This window comes from Phalacrocorax aristotelis, chromosome 3 (genome assembly GCF_949628215.1).
Source record: "Phalacrocorax aristotelis chromosome 3, bGulAri2.1, whole genome shotgun sequence".
Lineage (NCBI taxonomy): Eukaryota > Metazoa > Chordata > Aves > Suliformes > Phalacrocoracidae > Phalacrocorax > Phalacrocorax aristotelis.
Window position 1 is genome coordinate 104,754,716 of NC_134278.1, and position 15,816 is coordinate 104,770,531.

Genomic DNA, 15,816 nt, shown 5'->3' on the forward strand with positions numbered 1-15,816 from the left:
GATCACTTCTCGTGCAGATGTTAACTCTGCTGTGAAAAAAAAAAACAAACACAAAAAAACCAAAACAAAAACAAAAAAAGCAAAACCAAAACCAAACAACAAACCCAACAAATGAAAACCCAGAAGAGAGAGTTCTTCCATTTTGCTATACAAGGCACATCATGTAATCTGTATGTCGATACAGATTATTTTAATATTAAAAAATGCCAAAGACCAAGAGAAATTAAGAAATCCCCCAGATCTCATGCACAGTCTATATTTGTATTTGCAGTGTTTTAATCACTTTGTTCCTGATTTGTATTCCCGAAGGTATGAAGTACAGCTCCAAGCTTGCACAGAGCTGGGCTGTGCCTCCAGTGAGTGGGCATCAGTACAGACGCTGGAGGCACCCCCAGCACTGCAGCCTGCCCCTCTCATAGAAACACAGACCAGAGCCGGGGGCTTCCAGTCGACGACTTCTGTCCTGTGGACTGGCCCACAGCAGCCAAATGGGAAGATTTTATACTATGAACTTTACAGAAGGCAAACAACTCAAGCCCCCATAAATTTAGACCTCGCAGTTGTTTACAATGGTTCTTCAACCTCCTTCAAAGATGACAAGTTGCTGCCTTACACGGAATATGAATATCAGGTGGGAATTGAAGTCATTTAGCAGCTCTGATTGTGATTTCAGTACACTTTGAGAACCTTACTTTACACTTACAGCGAACATACACATCTCATTTCTAATGTTAATAGTCTTGTGATAACGGAATGATTATTGTTAATGTATTTTAAATAGTTGAGAAGCTGAAAATAATTTTACACAAGCAATACATTTATTCAGCATTCATTTTTCTTTACCTTAATTGTGCCTGTTTCTTGTATGTTAAATGTTTGTGTACCCTCCAGGGCTTTGGCAAGGCTCTAATGTTAGTGTGAAATTCTAGTTCTTAAAAGGCAGCTTCATTTCATTAGTTTTTCTTTCTTTTTCCATCCTCCCCCAATATATTATGAATTAATCTTTACTTTATGTAGTTTACATCAAGAGGGATTGGGGTTGTTTCCTCTTTAAGTTAGATGTTAGGATCACAAGCAGTTTTTATGGGTGGTTCAAAAGTGAATTTTCTGTGGATGGTTAGTGTTACTTCTCATGCACGTAGGTATTTTTACTGTTGTTTTTCTTATGAGGCTAAGATAAAGCAAGGAGACCAGTTCTGCCATTCTTTCACCTGTAATTGTTTTCTATGTCAGAGTTATAGGTTTTAGCATCATTTTTTTTATCATACAGTCGTAGTGATAATGTAGGGCTTTACTTGATTGCAGCCTATGAACTAAGAACTTTGCTATTTATAAGCGTCTGAAATCTTTCCCAAGTTTTTAAATGAGTTAGTGCAGTTTAGACCCTCACCAAAAAAACAGCCTTGAATTTGTTGTTTCTAAAAGTAAGTGGATATAGTATCATAGCAGGGAGGTTGATTTTGGATATGATGTTACCTAAGAATAGACACACATTTTCCACTGAACGGGATACCAGTTAGCCTCACTAGTGATTCTGATTGTAATATTTGTACACATGATATATCTTGAAGATGAGTTTGGCAATGCTCAAAAGTCTTTACAATATTTTTCCTAAAAAAACTAAAACAAAAAAAAAAATCAAAATGGTTCAAGCATGGATTTGTTTTGATGTTTATGAAACACAGTGCATTCCACCTCTTGAGATCCTGCAAGGTGGTGGCAGTCTTTCTTTTACAGGCTTATTTGCTTTATAGGATCACAAGATAATTCAGGTTGGAAGGGCTTTCAGGATGCCATCCAGTCCAACTTCCTGCTCAAAGCTGGGTCAGTTAAGAGGTCAGATGAGGTTACTCCAGGCTTTATCCAGTTGCATCTTGAAAACCCCCAGGGAGGGAGAGTGTATAAATTCTTGGAGCAGTCTGCTCCACTGCTTGACTGTCCTCATTGTGAAAAAGCTTTTTGTTACATCCGGTCTGAACCTCTCTTGTTTGAACTTATGCCCGTTTTCTCTTGTTCTCTCCCCCCCATCCGCATACCACTGTGAGACACCTGGACCCACCTTCCTGTTAGCCTGTGAGTAGGTGCTGTGGCACTGCAATCATATCCCTCCAAAGCAATCTCTTCTCCAGGCTGAACAAGCCACAGTTCCACCACTTGTCCTCATAGGCCAAGTTCCCCAACCCCCTGATTACCTTGGTGGCCCTCTGCTGAATTTGCTCCAATTTATCAATATCTTTCTTGTATTCAGGGGCCAAAATTAAACAAGTGCTGAGTAAAGACATGTTGTTGTATGGCTATGCTCCTGTTAAACAACTCAAGCTGCTGTTGTCCATCTTTGCTGCCAGAGTACACTGCTGGCTCATGTTCAGCTTTCTATCTATAAAGACCTCTAGACCCTTTCCAGCAGAGCTGCTCCCTAGCAGGTCATTCCCTATCCTGTAATGCTGTAAGGAGTTATTCTTTCCCAGGTGCAAGACTTTACACTTGTCTTTGCTGAAATTCATAAAGCTCCTGAGGACCCATTCTTCCAGGTCCTTCTGAATGGCAGGCCTGCCCTTGAACATATTGACTGGACCCCTCCAGTCTGGTGTCATCCACAAATTTGATGAGAGTGCACTTTACAGATCAGGTTCTTTGGTAGCTGTGCTCCAACTGCTACTGTTGTGTTCTTTTTGGTAGTCAGAAACCATAAAGAATTAAATCTAAAAGGTTGCTTTATCACACTAACAACACAGTCTAGCCAGCTGCTCTATGTGCATGTGTCATAGACTCACAGAGTCATGTAGGTTGGAAGGAACATCCAGAAGGCATCTAGCCTAACTCTCTGCTTGAAGAAGGTCCAGATAGAGCAGGCTGCTCAGGGCTGTGTCCAGCTGAGTTTTGGATCAAGTTCTCCATCCTTGAATCTCCAAGGATGGAGATTGTACAGCGAGTGCATGCACCCTGTTTCAACTTCTGACTACATAGCTCTTATTTTTATCGTGTTTAACTCCCTTGTCTCAACCTGTGTCTGTTGCCTCTTGCTCCATTACCGTCAAAGTCCCCAGGACTGGAGGGAGGAGTGCAGTAGTTTTCTTTATATATCAGTTCCAGCAGCTCTAATTTGGCTAAGAAAAGGATCCTGAAGGGACAATTGAAACCTATTGAAAAGAGCCTAAGGTGCTACTAGAAAAGGGTACTCACTGCAGCATTCACAAAGCCTTTCTTCTCTGCTTGACAATCACAAACCTCTTTTTCTTCCCTTTTGATGTTTCTGGATTGGCAGCATGTCTGCAAGGTAACAGCCAGTGTGAGAAGTGTGTCTGTTAGCTTTGTGCTGAAGGAAATGACAAGCATCTGTGAGCTGACTGCTTCTTGTTGCTGGTTGCAGGACCATGTTACTTGATTTCCTTCAGTTACTTAATGACATCTTCTTGAACCTAGCATTACAGGACATGCTAGAACAATACCTTCCAAAGCAAAAATGTTAATTATTTAAAGCCTGAAAATTTATTGCACTTTAAGTATAAGAGGGTATGCTTTTTCAGTTGTCACTTCTCTTGTGACCAAAGCTGTTAAACCTTTCCTGGAAACAGCACACTTTAGGGTGAACTGTTTGTATTTTGGGTCCTACTATGTACAATTAGTAAGGTTTCCATTTCCTTTTCCCAGCTTTTCTTTAATGCCTGTGAAGGACCTGTCTGTAGGCCCACAACAGTGTGAAGTTTGCTCTCCATTTACTGTAGTTTCCAATAGCAGAACTAATGTTAGACCAGATCTCCTTGCTATTTTGGACACAATCTATGAAGAATGCAAATTCAAGTGCAGGTGGCTCTAGGTAGGTAGCAAGTGCTGTAGCAGACCCGAACCCTGTTTATTAATTAGTAATCTTTCTTAGATAAAGGAAAACATCCCAGTTGTTATCTGAGCTGGAAATTGTTGACATTGGCTATGGAATATCCTCAGTATGGACCAACTTTCAGTTATCTCAGTCAGAAGTTGGTTTTTTGGGAAGTTGATAGCACAGAGACTTGCTTGAGCCAGTTTTAAATGATCTATTAGTGATGGGTAACAAAAAAAAAAAAGGTCTCTTGACTGGATTCCTGTAGTTTACCATGCTGTATTCAAGACTTTGCTTTTTATCTTGGTTCTGCTCCACAACTGAGCTGGGCTGTTGACTGGGACCCTAAATAATTTTTTTGTTTTTTTCACAGTGGCCATTTATTTCACTGTGAGAGGTTTTTGCATGCACATGTTTGTCTTCTGCTTATGTCATTTGAAGCAGTCCTCTGGGATCTAGTCTGAGCCCCTCTATTGTTGAAAATTTATATCTTGCCTGTGAGACAAGTTATTCCTAAGTATAGGGCTTGGCTTTTGCTATTATGCTGATGAAACCCAGATTTATATTTCACTTAAACTGGATATTGATTCTGCTGTCTTTGCATTTGGGGCTTGTTTGCTGGACATAAAACTTTAAATGCAACTGAATTTACTCCAGCAGAATGCAGATAAAATCAAAGTGCTGTGATAGCTATCTGTCCAGGATTTTTGGAGGTATTGAGATTTAGCTCAATGAATCCTAACAGCTTCTTTGGATCTGAAGTCAGGATTTTGGAGTTGGGTTGTTTTGGTTTTCTTTTCTTTTGCTGGAAACTTCAGCTGAATATTTAGGGCATGTAATACTAGATCCAAAAGTTACACTTTCAAAAATGATGAAGTGACTTTAGCAGCTCATGCTGGTCAAAGGGACTGTGCCCCACTATTATTCAAGGATGCACTTTTATTCTTTAAGGACCAGATCTGCATAAGCATATTATTATAATTATTAATTATAATTTCATTAATAAATTAATAATATTATTTTTAAAACCTAAATACCTGCTAGGTATCAGTGGATTTTTAAGAGGCACTAAGATGCCTACTGTCCCATATTTGGAAATAATTGCTTAGATCTTTGAAATTCCCCCTATTGGTCTATTAATATATTTAGGTATTTGCATTCTCTAGAGCATTTGGCCTTTTAGGTATTTGTTGGAATGCTGCCTGAGATCCTTAGCTGTATTAAACAGATGCAATTGCATGATCTCCTGAAAAAAAAACCTGAGTGGAACGAACTTTATAACTCATGAGGCCTAATGAGTTTGCAAATGCCATATTTTGATTCCTGGAATATTTCTGACACAGAGTGCGTAGGCTTTTCTCAGGAGTTATTGAGGATGGTGTACAATATTACCATATAACAACCTATAGAGTCAGACCTGGTTTTCTCAGCTAAAGGAAGACCTTTTTGAACAGAGAAGTGTGGCATTTAGTGCTGTTCTGCAAAGCTGAGTTGTCAGAGTATGGTGTGATTTCCATGCAAGTGCAATGTCACTCTTCCACAATTGTGCTTAATTGCGTACTTAAGACTGCTTCTTTAGATTAATGTCTTCCTGGTTTAGAACACATCCCTATTTTCACTTGGCAGGCATGGGACATGTAAAAGACAGAAGTAGGACTGTCCCTCGTCAGAAAATTTTATGGCTCCAGGTGGACTATCTGGTACATCAAGGCAGGGTCTTTAGCACTGAAGCTGTCTGCGTCTGACTGCTGTGGGAGTCACAGCACCCCCATTGCTTTCTGAAGTGTGTTTCTTACACTCCGGTTACTGCAGCCAAGTGAAGAGTCTAGCAAATACCCCAAGATATATCAGGGGAAATATGTTTTGGGTCCTCCATCTTGGACTTTCAAAGAGAAAATAAATCATATTCTGACTTTGGAGAGATAAAGAGGAAAAGATGAGTGCAAAGTCATGAAGATTAAGGAAGGACCAATAACTTGGAGTGCAGAATATGTCAGCCCCCTTGGTCACTTTTCAGAGATGACAAGAATGACACTTGGTTTACCAGCCTGTCTGTCAAATCATTGGCTGAGCTCCAGTTTGTGCTGCTTACTTACTGACAAACAGCTCAGTGACTTCTGCAGCTTAAAATGGGGTGAAGCTGGTTTTCTGACTGACCAGTGATGGATGGTCACCCATTTGTAATACCCCTCATATCTAGCTCCTTTTCATCATTTTAATTCACCGTTTCTTCCCATCTCCCTGACAGAAAGATGCACTACAATGTAGTGACATAAAATAAAATGTAGGTCTTTCTTGCAGTCCCTGCTTGTTATCCTTTCTTCGTTTTGTTTGGAAAAGAGTTTTTTCTTATAAGGTTCATTGTGCTCCCTGCTTCCAAGTAAAGAGAGTTTCTTATACTACACCTGCATTAGTCTACCTGCATGAGGCTTGACCTCAGCTTCTGAAAAGTAAAGCAGATATAGCTATATTGTTTCACTGATGTAATGGTAATACCTAGTCTAAATACCTTTTTGCAGAATGAGATGCTTCCTTTCCCCTGGTAGAAGGTATGCAGGAGGGAGAAGGGGCATTTGAAACCATGTGATTTCTTTCACTAAGCCCACTTCAGGCACTATGTTTCTGTTGTCAACACCATCTTAAATTCAAGTGTGTTAACAGTGCATTGATGCAACAATCCTTGATTTTTGTTCATTAAACTAAATACAGATATTAGACTGGATTTGTTGGCTTCCAGAATTACCAGCAAAACTGTTACAGCTCCGTTCTTGCAAGACCTTTCTTGGTAAATTGTGATTCTGACATATTGAAAACCATGGCAAGCTATCCTTTAAAAAGACATTAGTGTGAGTACCAGGGGAAAATATACTCCAGGACTGTAGATGACTTGATATGATTTCCTTGATTGTATCTTTTTATTTATGAGGCATAATTTATGACTGCTGAAAAGCAAACTAAAATGAGTGATGACTAACTACAGCCAAAGTAATAAGTCAGGAGCAGAGAACAAAGTGGTGATTTTGATCGAATCTATTGAATTAGCTGTTGCCCTTAGCCATTACAGGTATTGGAAAGACCTTTTAATATCTGCTTATCTCTCTCATGGGAACTTGGTAACTATCTCATTATATACTCATAGGAAACAAATTATTTAATTTTCTACCTTTTAGATTTAAACCTGTTTGCCTCTCTCATTAATTACTGGTGTTATACTATGTTATATGAAATGAGCTTCCTTTAGATTTTGGTAATTTTGTTTAAGTCCCAAAGTGTTTGCCTGTTGTCTTTCCCTTTCCCTTCCCCAGAATGGGTTTAGTACTCTTACTATTAGCATTTGAACAGTGGAGACAAATAGCAATGTTAAGATGCTCAAATTATCACAGTGTTAGAAGCCTGGACCTAAAATCTATCCCATTATATGTTTATGGCCTCCCTAAGGATGCTAACTGAATGTTGAAGAGAGAAAAGTATGGGTCTGAGGATGGGCAATCAGAAAGCACACATTTGTTTACTACCTTTCTGTACCTGGTCAGGAGTGGATATGATACTTTCTTTCCCTTGCCTTTGCTCTGTCTCCCTGTCATGGTTTAAACCCAGACAGCAACTAAGCACCACACAGCCACTCATTCCCCATAGTGGGATGGAGGAGAGAATCAGAAGAGTAAAAGTGAGGAAACTCATGGGTAGACGTAGAGACAGTTTAATAGGTAAAGCGAAATCTGCGCGCACAAGCAAAGCAAAACAAGGAATTCATTCACTCCTTCCCATTGGCAGGCAGGTGTCCAGCCATCTCCAGGAAAGCAGGGCTCCATCACACATAACGGTTACTTGGGAAGACAAACGCCATCACTCCGAACATCCCCCTTTTCCTGCTTCTCCCCGCAGCTTTATATGCTGAGCTTGACGTCATATGGTATGGAATATCCCATTGGTCAGTTTGGGTCAGCTGTCCCGGCTGTGTCCCCTCCCAGGTTCTTGTGCACCTGGCAGAGCATGGGAAGCTGAAAAAGTCCTTGACCAGTGTAAGCACTACTTAGCAACAACTAAAACATCTCCACATTATCAACATTGTTTTTAGCACAAATCCAAAACATGGTCCCATACTAGCCACTATGAAGAAAATTAACTCTATCCCAGCTGAAAACAGGACATTCTCCATCACTTATTCCATACAATTTATGTCATGTTGAGGTCCCACGCTATCCAATACAGCCTCATTAACTACCACCCCTGCCCATCCTTTCATATAATACACAAATATCATTCTCTTAGTCTATGTACCACCCCTGTAAAATGTCTTCACGATGTCCACAAAATGTGCACTGAGTTCATTTAGTCCATGGCTTTGGTCTCCATCTGTTATGGTGGTCATTCAGGACAAATGAGTTGGTGTGTTGCGTGGAGTTACTGGGCACCAAAGCCAGCTCAGGTCGGGTCACTGCTGCACTTGCGCTGCTTCTTGTAAGGCTTTTCCTCCAATGGTTCAAGTGGTTCCTGCTGTAGTAATTCCTATAACATGCAACTCAAATCACAGGTTACAACAATTTAAAGGTAGAACCATTACAATCTCCACCCTGATCCCTTTGATCCAGGTTATAGGTTTTAACATTCCAATGAACTCCTCCCCTTGCTTCTAGCCTGGCTAGCAACAAGGGGTGTCTGCTATAGTAATTCCCGTAATAGACTGCAACCACTTTTGAACTTTCTACTTTGCTAATACCTGCCTGACACTGCAGTGCCCAGATGTGAATACATTATCCTAATACTGAATGTTAGATTTCAGTAGACAAGCTTTGTGCTCTGAGCTGTGCTGACGTGGCCTAAGTAAGTCCAAATTACCCAAGCTGCACACTGGTCAGTTCTGATGGGAAGAAAGACTTGTGAAGGGCGCTGCCACTGGTGGCAAGAGGAGCTGCTCTGGTTTTCTCTAATTTTAACCAGCCAAATTATGGTATCTTCAATTTTCTTGCAGACTGCTGGTTGAACACAAATGAAAACTGGGTGCTGTGTTTCCGAATGTACTGATGTCATATCTTATACACTCCTAAAATGTCCTGCTCTCTTGGAAAATAATTACACGATGAAAACTCTGCATTTATGTAAGTGTAAGTTTAGAAATTGAACAAATCTGAGTCAGGAAATCCAAAGCAAAGTCTCAAAGTTGTTCTGTGTCTTTGTGACCTCCATGAAACAACTCTAGAAAGAGAAGAGTGGTATGATCTCCTCTCTGCTACCGTTTGTCATGTGCTGAGTAGTGCAGGCATTGAATCCTCTTTTGAAGGACCAGCAGTCACAGGTGTGTGCAGTCCGTGGATGCCCTAAGAGCAGAGACCCAAGTCATACCTGACTCTTACACACATGGCTTGGTCTCACCCTGTGGTTCCCCAGAACCTACAGCACTACCTAACTGCCCTACAGCTCTAAGCAGTGCTCAAAGCCAAGGTAGTGATTTACTAATGAGACTTCTTTTAAGGCAAAAGGCTGTTTTTCGGGTGCCTGCAGGAGCTCAGTGCAAGCTGCTGCCACATACACAGCTGAGATCTTGTCCCTCACAGAGGCTGAGGGACTGCAGATTAACTGCGGTGCGAAGTGCTATGATGCACAGTGCCTGTAGGACATGGTGGGAGACAGGAGTTGCTGCTGGTCAGTAGTCAGTTGTTTGTCTCGTCCTCCTTTCTGCTGATTTCCTGCAAGCAGGAGGGATGAGCAGCATCTGGCCTCCATGCAAAGCAGAGGATCTCAACTCTCTCTGACTGGGAAAGTTAGCAGGAGCTCAGGATTGCTGCCTTCAGACAGGCAAGCTACTGCCAGCCAGTCCACCATTCTGCCTGCTGCTGCCTTGCCATGCTTCAGCAGAAGTGAATGAGATCTCTCCAGTAACGGAGAGTTTCCTCATTCTCCATAGTCTGTCGGCTGCCTGAGGCTCCCCTTTGCAGGAGTGGAGAGGATTCCCACTTGGGGACTTCCCAATTGTTCCCTGTGTTTGCAGCCATAATACCTGTCATGTTGTTTGAGCCAGGTCTGAGATGCAAGTGTTGTCAGCTGGCAGGTGTTAGCACACACACAATGTCCACTGCCAAACCACTGCTCAGTCATCTGTGGTTGTGCTTCTTCATGTAATCAGAAGTCGTGTGATCAAGGGATTGCTTTTTTGTTTTGGGGAACTTTTAGCCATGCAATGTGTTTTCTGCCTTAATCTTGGACTTCATCCTTTGAGGGGGGTTAATTTGAGTGCTTTATTTTGGCAGTTTATTCACCTTCCCTTTTTCATCAGAGCGAAGGCATAGTGCTTGCCTGGTTTATCATTGCTTTTCTTCCTCTGGTGCCTTTCTTGCACTGCAGCACTGGAGAAGCTGTGGAAGCATATATCCAGCTGTTTCCCTCAGTTCCCATTAGTACCTCCCGTATGGAGTAAATACCTTCACATACAATCTCAACTTGGTGAAAGATCATCTTCCCTTTTAGTTTAAAATGCAGCTTCCTTGGTAATGACCTGGGGTTTCAAGAGTATCGCAGCAGATGAACTCATGTGGCTCAGGGATGGAGTAAGTCATCTAATGGGCTTCTTCCACTGTCAGTGCCTACAGTACCATGATTTTTTTTTGCATCTACGCCTAAGGGCCATTGGGCTTTTGTTGCCCTTTATGGGAGGAGTCATTACTCAGCTTTACTAAGCTTGAACAGGCTGGGCTTATCGTGGTAATGCTGTGGCCATCTTCTCAGCACTTCCCTTCCTGCTCCTCATAGGTTTTGCCCCATCATGCTGTGCCAATGAACCTTGAGGTTGTCCTGTGATCATTTTGAGCGATAGCTGATCATGGGTTTCTACCAGGAGCAGAGATCTGTGAAGGCTCATTTGTGATGGAAAAAAACAAGCTTAGTTATCTGTAACAGGAATTCTTTAGTCCTCTGAATATATGGTCTCCAGAGAGGTTTTCCTCTGCCCTCCCTCTGGCTCCACTTCAAAATGCAGTCTGGGCCAGGGGCCATCAGATTGATAAACCATTTTAAATAGTAACCCGTGTAGCTGATTTCAGAGCCCTCTCCTGGCTTTTTTGGGACAGTGCAGCCATAAACAGCAGCACATCCTTTGGCAAGGTGCTGAGCCATGCACCATGATGTCAGACTTAATGCTTTTGGAGGCAGTATATTCAGAAAGTCAAGCTATAGCAACTTTTGTTGGCTTTATGTTGTCTGTGTTTTGGCATTCAATACATCCTTGAGATGTAATTGCTTCTTGTTTGCCCCATGTTCCTGTGTGCTCTTTTATAATCTTCTTACATTATAAACAGCAGGTAATAGTGCTGCCTATTAAGCTCTTTACATTTCTCTATGAATGCAGTTAAATATTTTTGGTGCTGGTTATATCACAATTTGGAAGGATTTTCTGTGAGCCAAAAAAGCTTTTTGCAAAAGTCCAAACCATGACATTTCAGTATAACAAGGCTAGCCAGGTGACAGCTTTCATCCATGACTGTTTTGTGGTGACTTTTTGAGGAGCCATGACCAAACCTCTGATTTTAACAGGGACTCATATTTATGGCTTCTGTTGCCATGCTGTCCCATTTTTCATGCAAAAAGTGGCTAAACATCAGCATTTCCATCTGCAGTCAGTTCTGGGCACTTGCTGCTCTGAGTCTCCAAACGCTAACCAGGATTTATTTGGACGGCGATTCTCAAAGGGAAATATTTTTATACCCATCCGTCCTTTTACAGATGGTTGAGCAGAAGCAGAAGGGAATCCAGCTTAGGTCAGTGTAAATCCAGAATTTAGATCCTCAGAAGTCCTGTATAGTTGTCACAGCTGTCTCAGAAGCTGGCGCTAGGGTTTCACAGACACCTAGAGGTTTTCTGCTGGACATGTGTCTTGGCAGGGCTGAGTAGCTGGTGTCTGTCTAGAAGGCACACTCAGAGCATGCCTTTCTGTCAGGGCTACACACATGCGGCCATGACCTTGGCGTTTGTTCAAGAGGGACAGGCATGTGGCACCTGGGGGATGGGCTGCAACATCAGCCCCACCCCCCTCCCTGGGCAAGGGCTTGACCAGGGAACCATGTCTGCTCCCACTTGCTCATTCTCTGCCCAGTTAACCTTGATTTCATTGTGTTCATGCAAAGTGAAACAGCCCTGAAGGGAACACCCCACGTACAAAGATGGGTCATCCGCTTGGGCATTCCCACTCTGGAGGGTGGCAGGCTTGACTGCCTCCATTGGAGCATGTGAATGAACCTAAATTACCTGCCTCCTGGAGGAGTCCTTTATCCACTTAGCCGTAGTATGAAAGGGGATGAGCACCCCCTTTTCCCTTGTCCTAAGACAGTGTTTTGAAAGAAAGAGCCCTTGTTTGTTTGAAATAAGGCTTGTTTTCTGAAAGACAGGGCATAGGCACTTATGGTAGGAGATGGATCAATGGAGGAAGGTGTCTCCATCCAACCCTCAGTGAGGTGTCTGCTTTCCAAGTGAGACGCATCCCTCTCTCCTCCAAAATTCCTAGGGGGTCCCATTCTGAGGCCAAATTCCTATGCTACACAGGAAGCCTTTGTTCCTAACTCATCATCTTCAGTTTTGCTGTGGGCAGCTTGCTCAGCAGGTCAGGTCCGACACTGTTACGCTCCGTGCTCATTAAGGCCACAGCCTGGATATAACTGGAGCATTTGAGCTCAGGTCAGTGCTCAGTCGATGCCAGTCGCACACTCGGAGCTGCTCTTTCCCTCTATGGCTTATTCTTTCCACAAAGAAATATGCCCCTTGAAATGAGCAACAGTGGGCAAATCTTTGTAGCAGTTGGAACTGAACTGAGATAGAGGGTTTGACCTATTGCAGTAAAGTGAACAGAATTTGACTTTATGAAAAGTTCACAACAGAGATATATTACTGATTTCACCAAAAATGAAAGTGCATTGGCTGAGCTTTTTATCGTAGGGCATCATCTGTACTTATGTAGTATTTCACTGTATGGTGCTATATGTTACTGATGGAATCAGACAGGAAATTTGGGTTTGTAATTGGCAGAACCACAATCTTCAAAGCCACTGTGGTGGTTTTTGGCTTGTTCCTTCCCCGGGCTCCTTGTGAAGTGACCTGTGGTCTTGAAACTTAATATTGCATGCTGGAAGGACTCCAGGGTCGATTTTGAAGACCTCTTATTTCTAAACCTCCTATTTTTTTTTAAGGCATAGTCCCACCATCCACTTCCCCAGGACCTCTGAGCAGATCACATAAGAGCATGTTTTACTGTAGTTAGAACCGCTCAACATGAAAGCTTACTAAGGAATACTTATACTAAAAATCGCTCAGACAGTCCTCTTGTATTGCCATTTAGATCTATCATTCTGATTGATCACTATGTGGTTGGCTAATATTGAGCCTAATTTAACCCTATATGCTCACGCATCCATCTATTCTGTCTATTGTACCTGACATTCTACAAATTACTTACTCATGCAAATGACGACCTAAGGCAACCTTTTATGATATTCGTGTTTAATTATACAAATGGTTTTTGATAAATAAGATTATACATCCTTCCATATGTTTATTCACTCCTTGATGAAAGCAAAATTTAATTTTCATGCAGATTTGTTGGAGAGTGTGTTTAATAAGTGCTGAGTTTTATGTAGTCTGCAGATCACTCTGGTTTTGGGAACCTGACAAAATCAGTAGGCATAGTTCATAGAGACATGTGGTTTTTAATCAGGCCTAATTCAAGCTGCTAAATTTTCAAATCTTGGAACTGAAGCTGTTTCCTTTGTGCTCATGCAATAAAGCAAATGTTGATGTGAAAATAAATGAGAGATGCTGACTTAACGATACATTTTAATGGGCTTTATTTATTTTATGGGTTACTGAAAATGTTGCCAAATGATTGATACATTAATATTTTTAAGAGAGGGATGTTCTTGTAAAACTTTCTGGTTTTAAAGAGTAACTAGAGTTTGGCATGTGCCATTTAGTCAAGGTGAACATAACTTAAGTGTCACACAGTGCCAGGCTGAATTCACTGGGGCTACTTGCATACGTGAAGAAAGTGTGTAAAAGGAAGAAATTGGAAGGACTGGATATCAGTATTTCTGTTCACATATCTTTGAAATTATCGCTGTTGAGCACAGCTTCTTGAGTCCCCTTTGCATGGTATGACAGAGGTGGTGGTGGTAATTCAGAGTTTGAGGATCAGGTATGAAGAAAACATGAACACACACTGCCTGAGACATGAAATAGGCTTCTTTTGCCTAAATGTAGCCTGTATGTAAATGTGGGAAATATTCCACTCTTCTGTTAGAAAGTCACCAGGTCAACAGAGGTGCTGGGCAGCAGTCAAGGGACATTTTACAAGGGTGTCATTGTGCTGCATTTTTCTAAGCATTAGTACAGCTGCAGTAGCATCCCTGGCTAACCGTGAATGTTCTGTAGACTTGACTCCTTTGCTAACAATTTCTCTGTTTTTGTGTGCTGAAGGTGTGGTCTGTAAACTCAGCAGGCCGGACACCAAGCAGCTGGTCCCGCTGCCGGACAGGCCCTGCCCCTCCCGAGGGCCTGGGAGCTCCCCTCTTCCACATGGTGGCATCCACAGTGGCTGTGGTGAACATCAGCCCCCCTCTCAAGCCAAACGGCGTAGTCAGTATCTACAGGCTGTTTTCTAATGATACCAGAGGGACCAACGTGGTGGTAAGTATTGTCAGCACTGTTTCTGTATTTCTATTTGAGCTTGTATTTTCTAGCTTTAACAATTTGGTTCTTACAAGCTGCTACTGTTGGTTACAGGCTGTCTTCCTTTCCTGCACTCCTGTTGTTAACTGTTCTGCAATGCTCTCTTCTGGCTAAAGTACCACCAGCACTTTCACTCATCAAAATGTGCTTCTCAAGAAACTAACCTGATCATTAAACACTTCTGTCATGGTGATGTGCTGTGACAATGTGATGGGAATCAGCAGTATTGTTCAGGGGTGGCTAACCACCTAAACGAAACACTTCCAGAGAGCTCCCGCCAGTGCAAATGGTGCAGGAGGAAACTGCAGCCATTAGGAAATGATTGTATGCTTTGGATAGCCTATGGATTTGAAGTTCAGAAGAAAGTGCTGTACATGAGCTTCCCTTAAAATCTTCCCTGTTGATAAGAAGTATTTAATGGTAAAGCACTGAAGAGTAGTGCAAGTAGCCAAGCAACAACTTCTCTGTTTGGTGTTTCAGCCTAGACACCGTTAGGTGTCCAAATATGACCAGTCTCAGCTCAGGAAACCTGCAGGGCTTCATTAGAGTTATAAAATAGGGAGATGTTGGGAAAGTTAAGGTTGCGGAAGGTGCCTGGAACAGTTACCACCAAATCAGTGCAAAATACCTGAATACTTTTTGTTCATAACACTATCTGTTTGGTTTTTACAAGTAGGTAAATATTTGTATGGGAGTTTTTTCCCTTATTCCGTCTTGCTCAGCTTGGAAGTGCTAGGGACACCTTCCCAGGTCATCAATCCTGTCCATGAACTTAAGCTGCCTACCGATTGCACATTACACATTTATTCCTTCCAGTGCAATTGGCTATGTCTATGTCTGATTCAGCCAGCTCATCATCTTGGTGCCTGCATGGCCCTCCGTTTCCATCCTCTCACACCTGCCGTGCTGCTGGCTCATCTCTGGCTCTGGCATCAAGAAGTGCCCAGTGCTTTCCTTTACTTGCTTGACTCTTTCCTTCCTATTTTTCCTGCACTCTGCTAAATCATGTGCTGCCAAATGGGAGCAGATGTTGCCCCTCATTGGTGTTTTCTACATATTTTTACTTCTTTGGCTTAAGAAGCTATACCCACAAATTACTTCAGCAACAGATGAAGTGGCAGTTCCTGCAAGCAGTTTCAGAATGAGGGAACTGTTTTCTTTGCCAGAACTGCCAGGTCTCCCTTGCTGAGTGTAAGCGAGTTTCCTAGCAGGCTCACCCAGCACAATGGCTGTTTGATAGCAGAGCAGCATCATGTTGGCCCTTGACCCTTGACTTAGAGGTGCTACCA

General features: G+C 42.2%; 1 protein-coding gene across 1 annotated transcript in view; it reads left to right on the forward strand.

Moving 5' to 3' along the window:
• Positions 1–15,816, forward strand: part of USH2A (usherin) — a 391,200-nt gene that overhangs the window by 361,761 nt on the left and 13,623 nt on the right. Inside the window, exons 63-64 of the mRNA XM_075088896.1 lie at positions 310–631; positions 14,276–14,485. Of these exons, the coding sequence (XP_074944997.1) occupies positions 310–631; positions 14,276–14,485 (532 nt within the window). The remainder of the gene's footprint in view (positions 1–309; positions 632–14,275; positions 14,486–15,816) is intronic.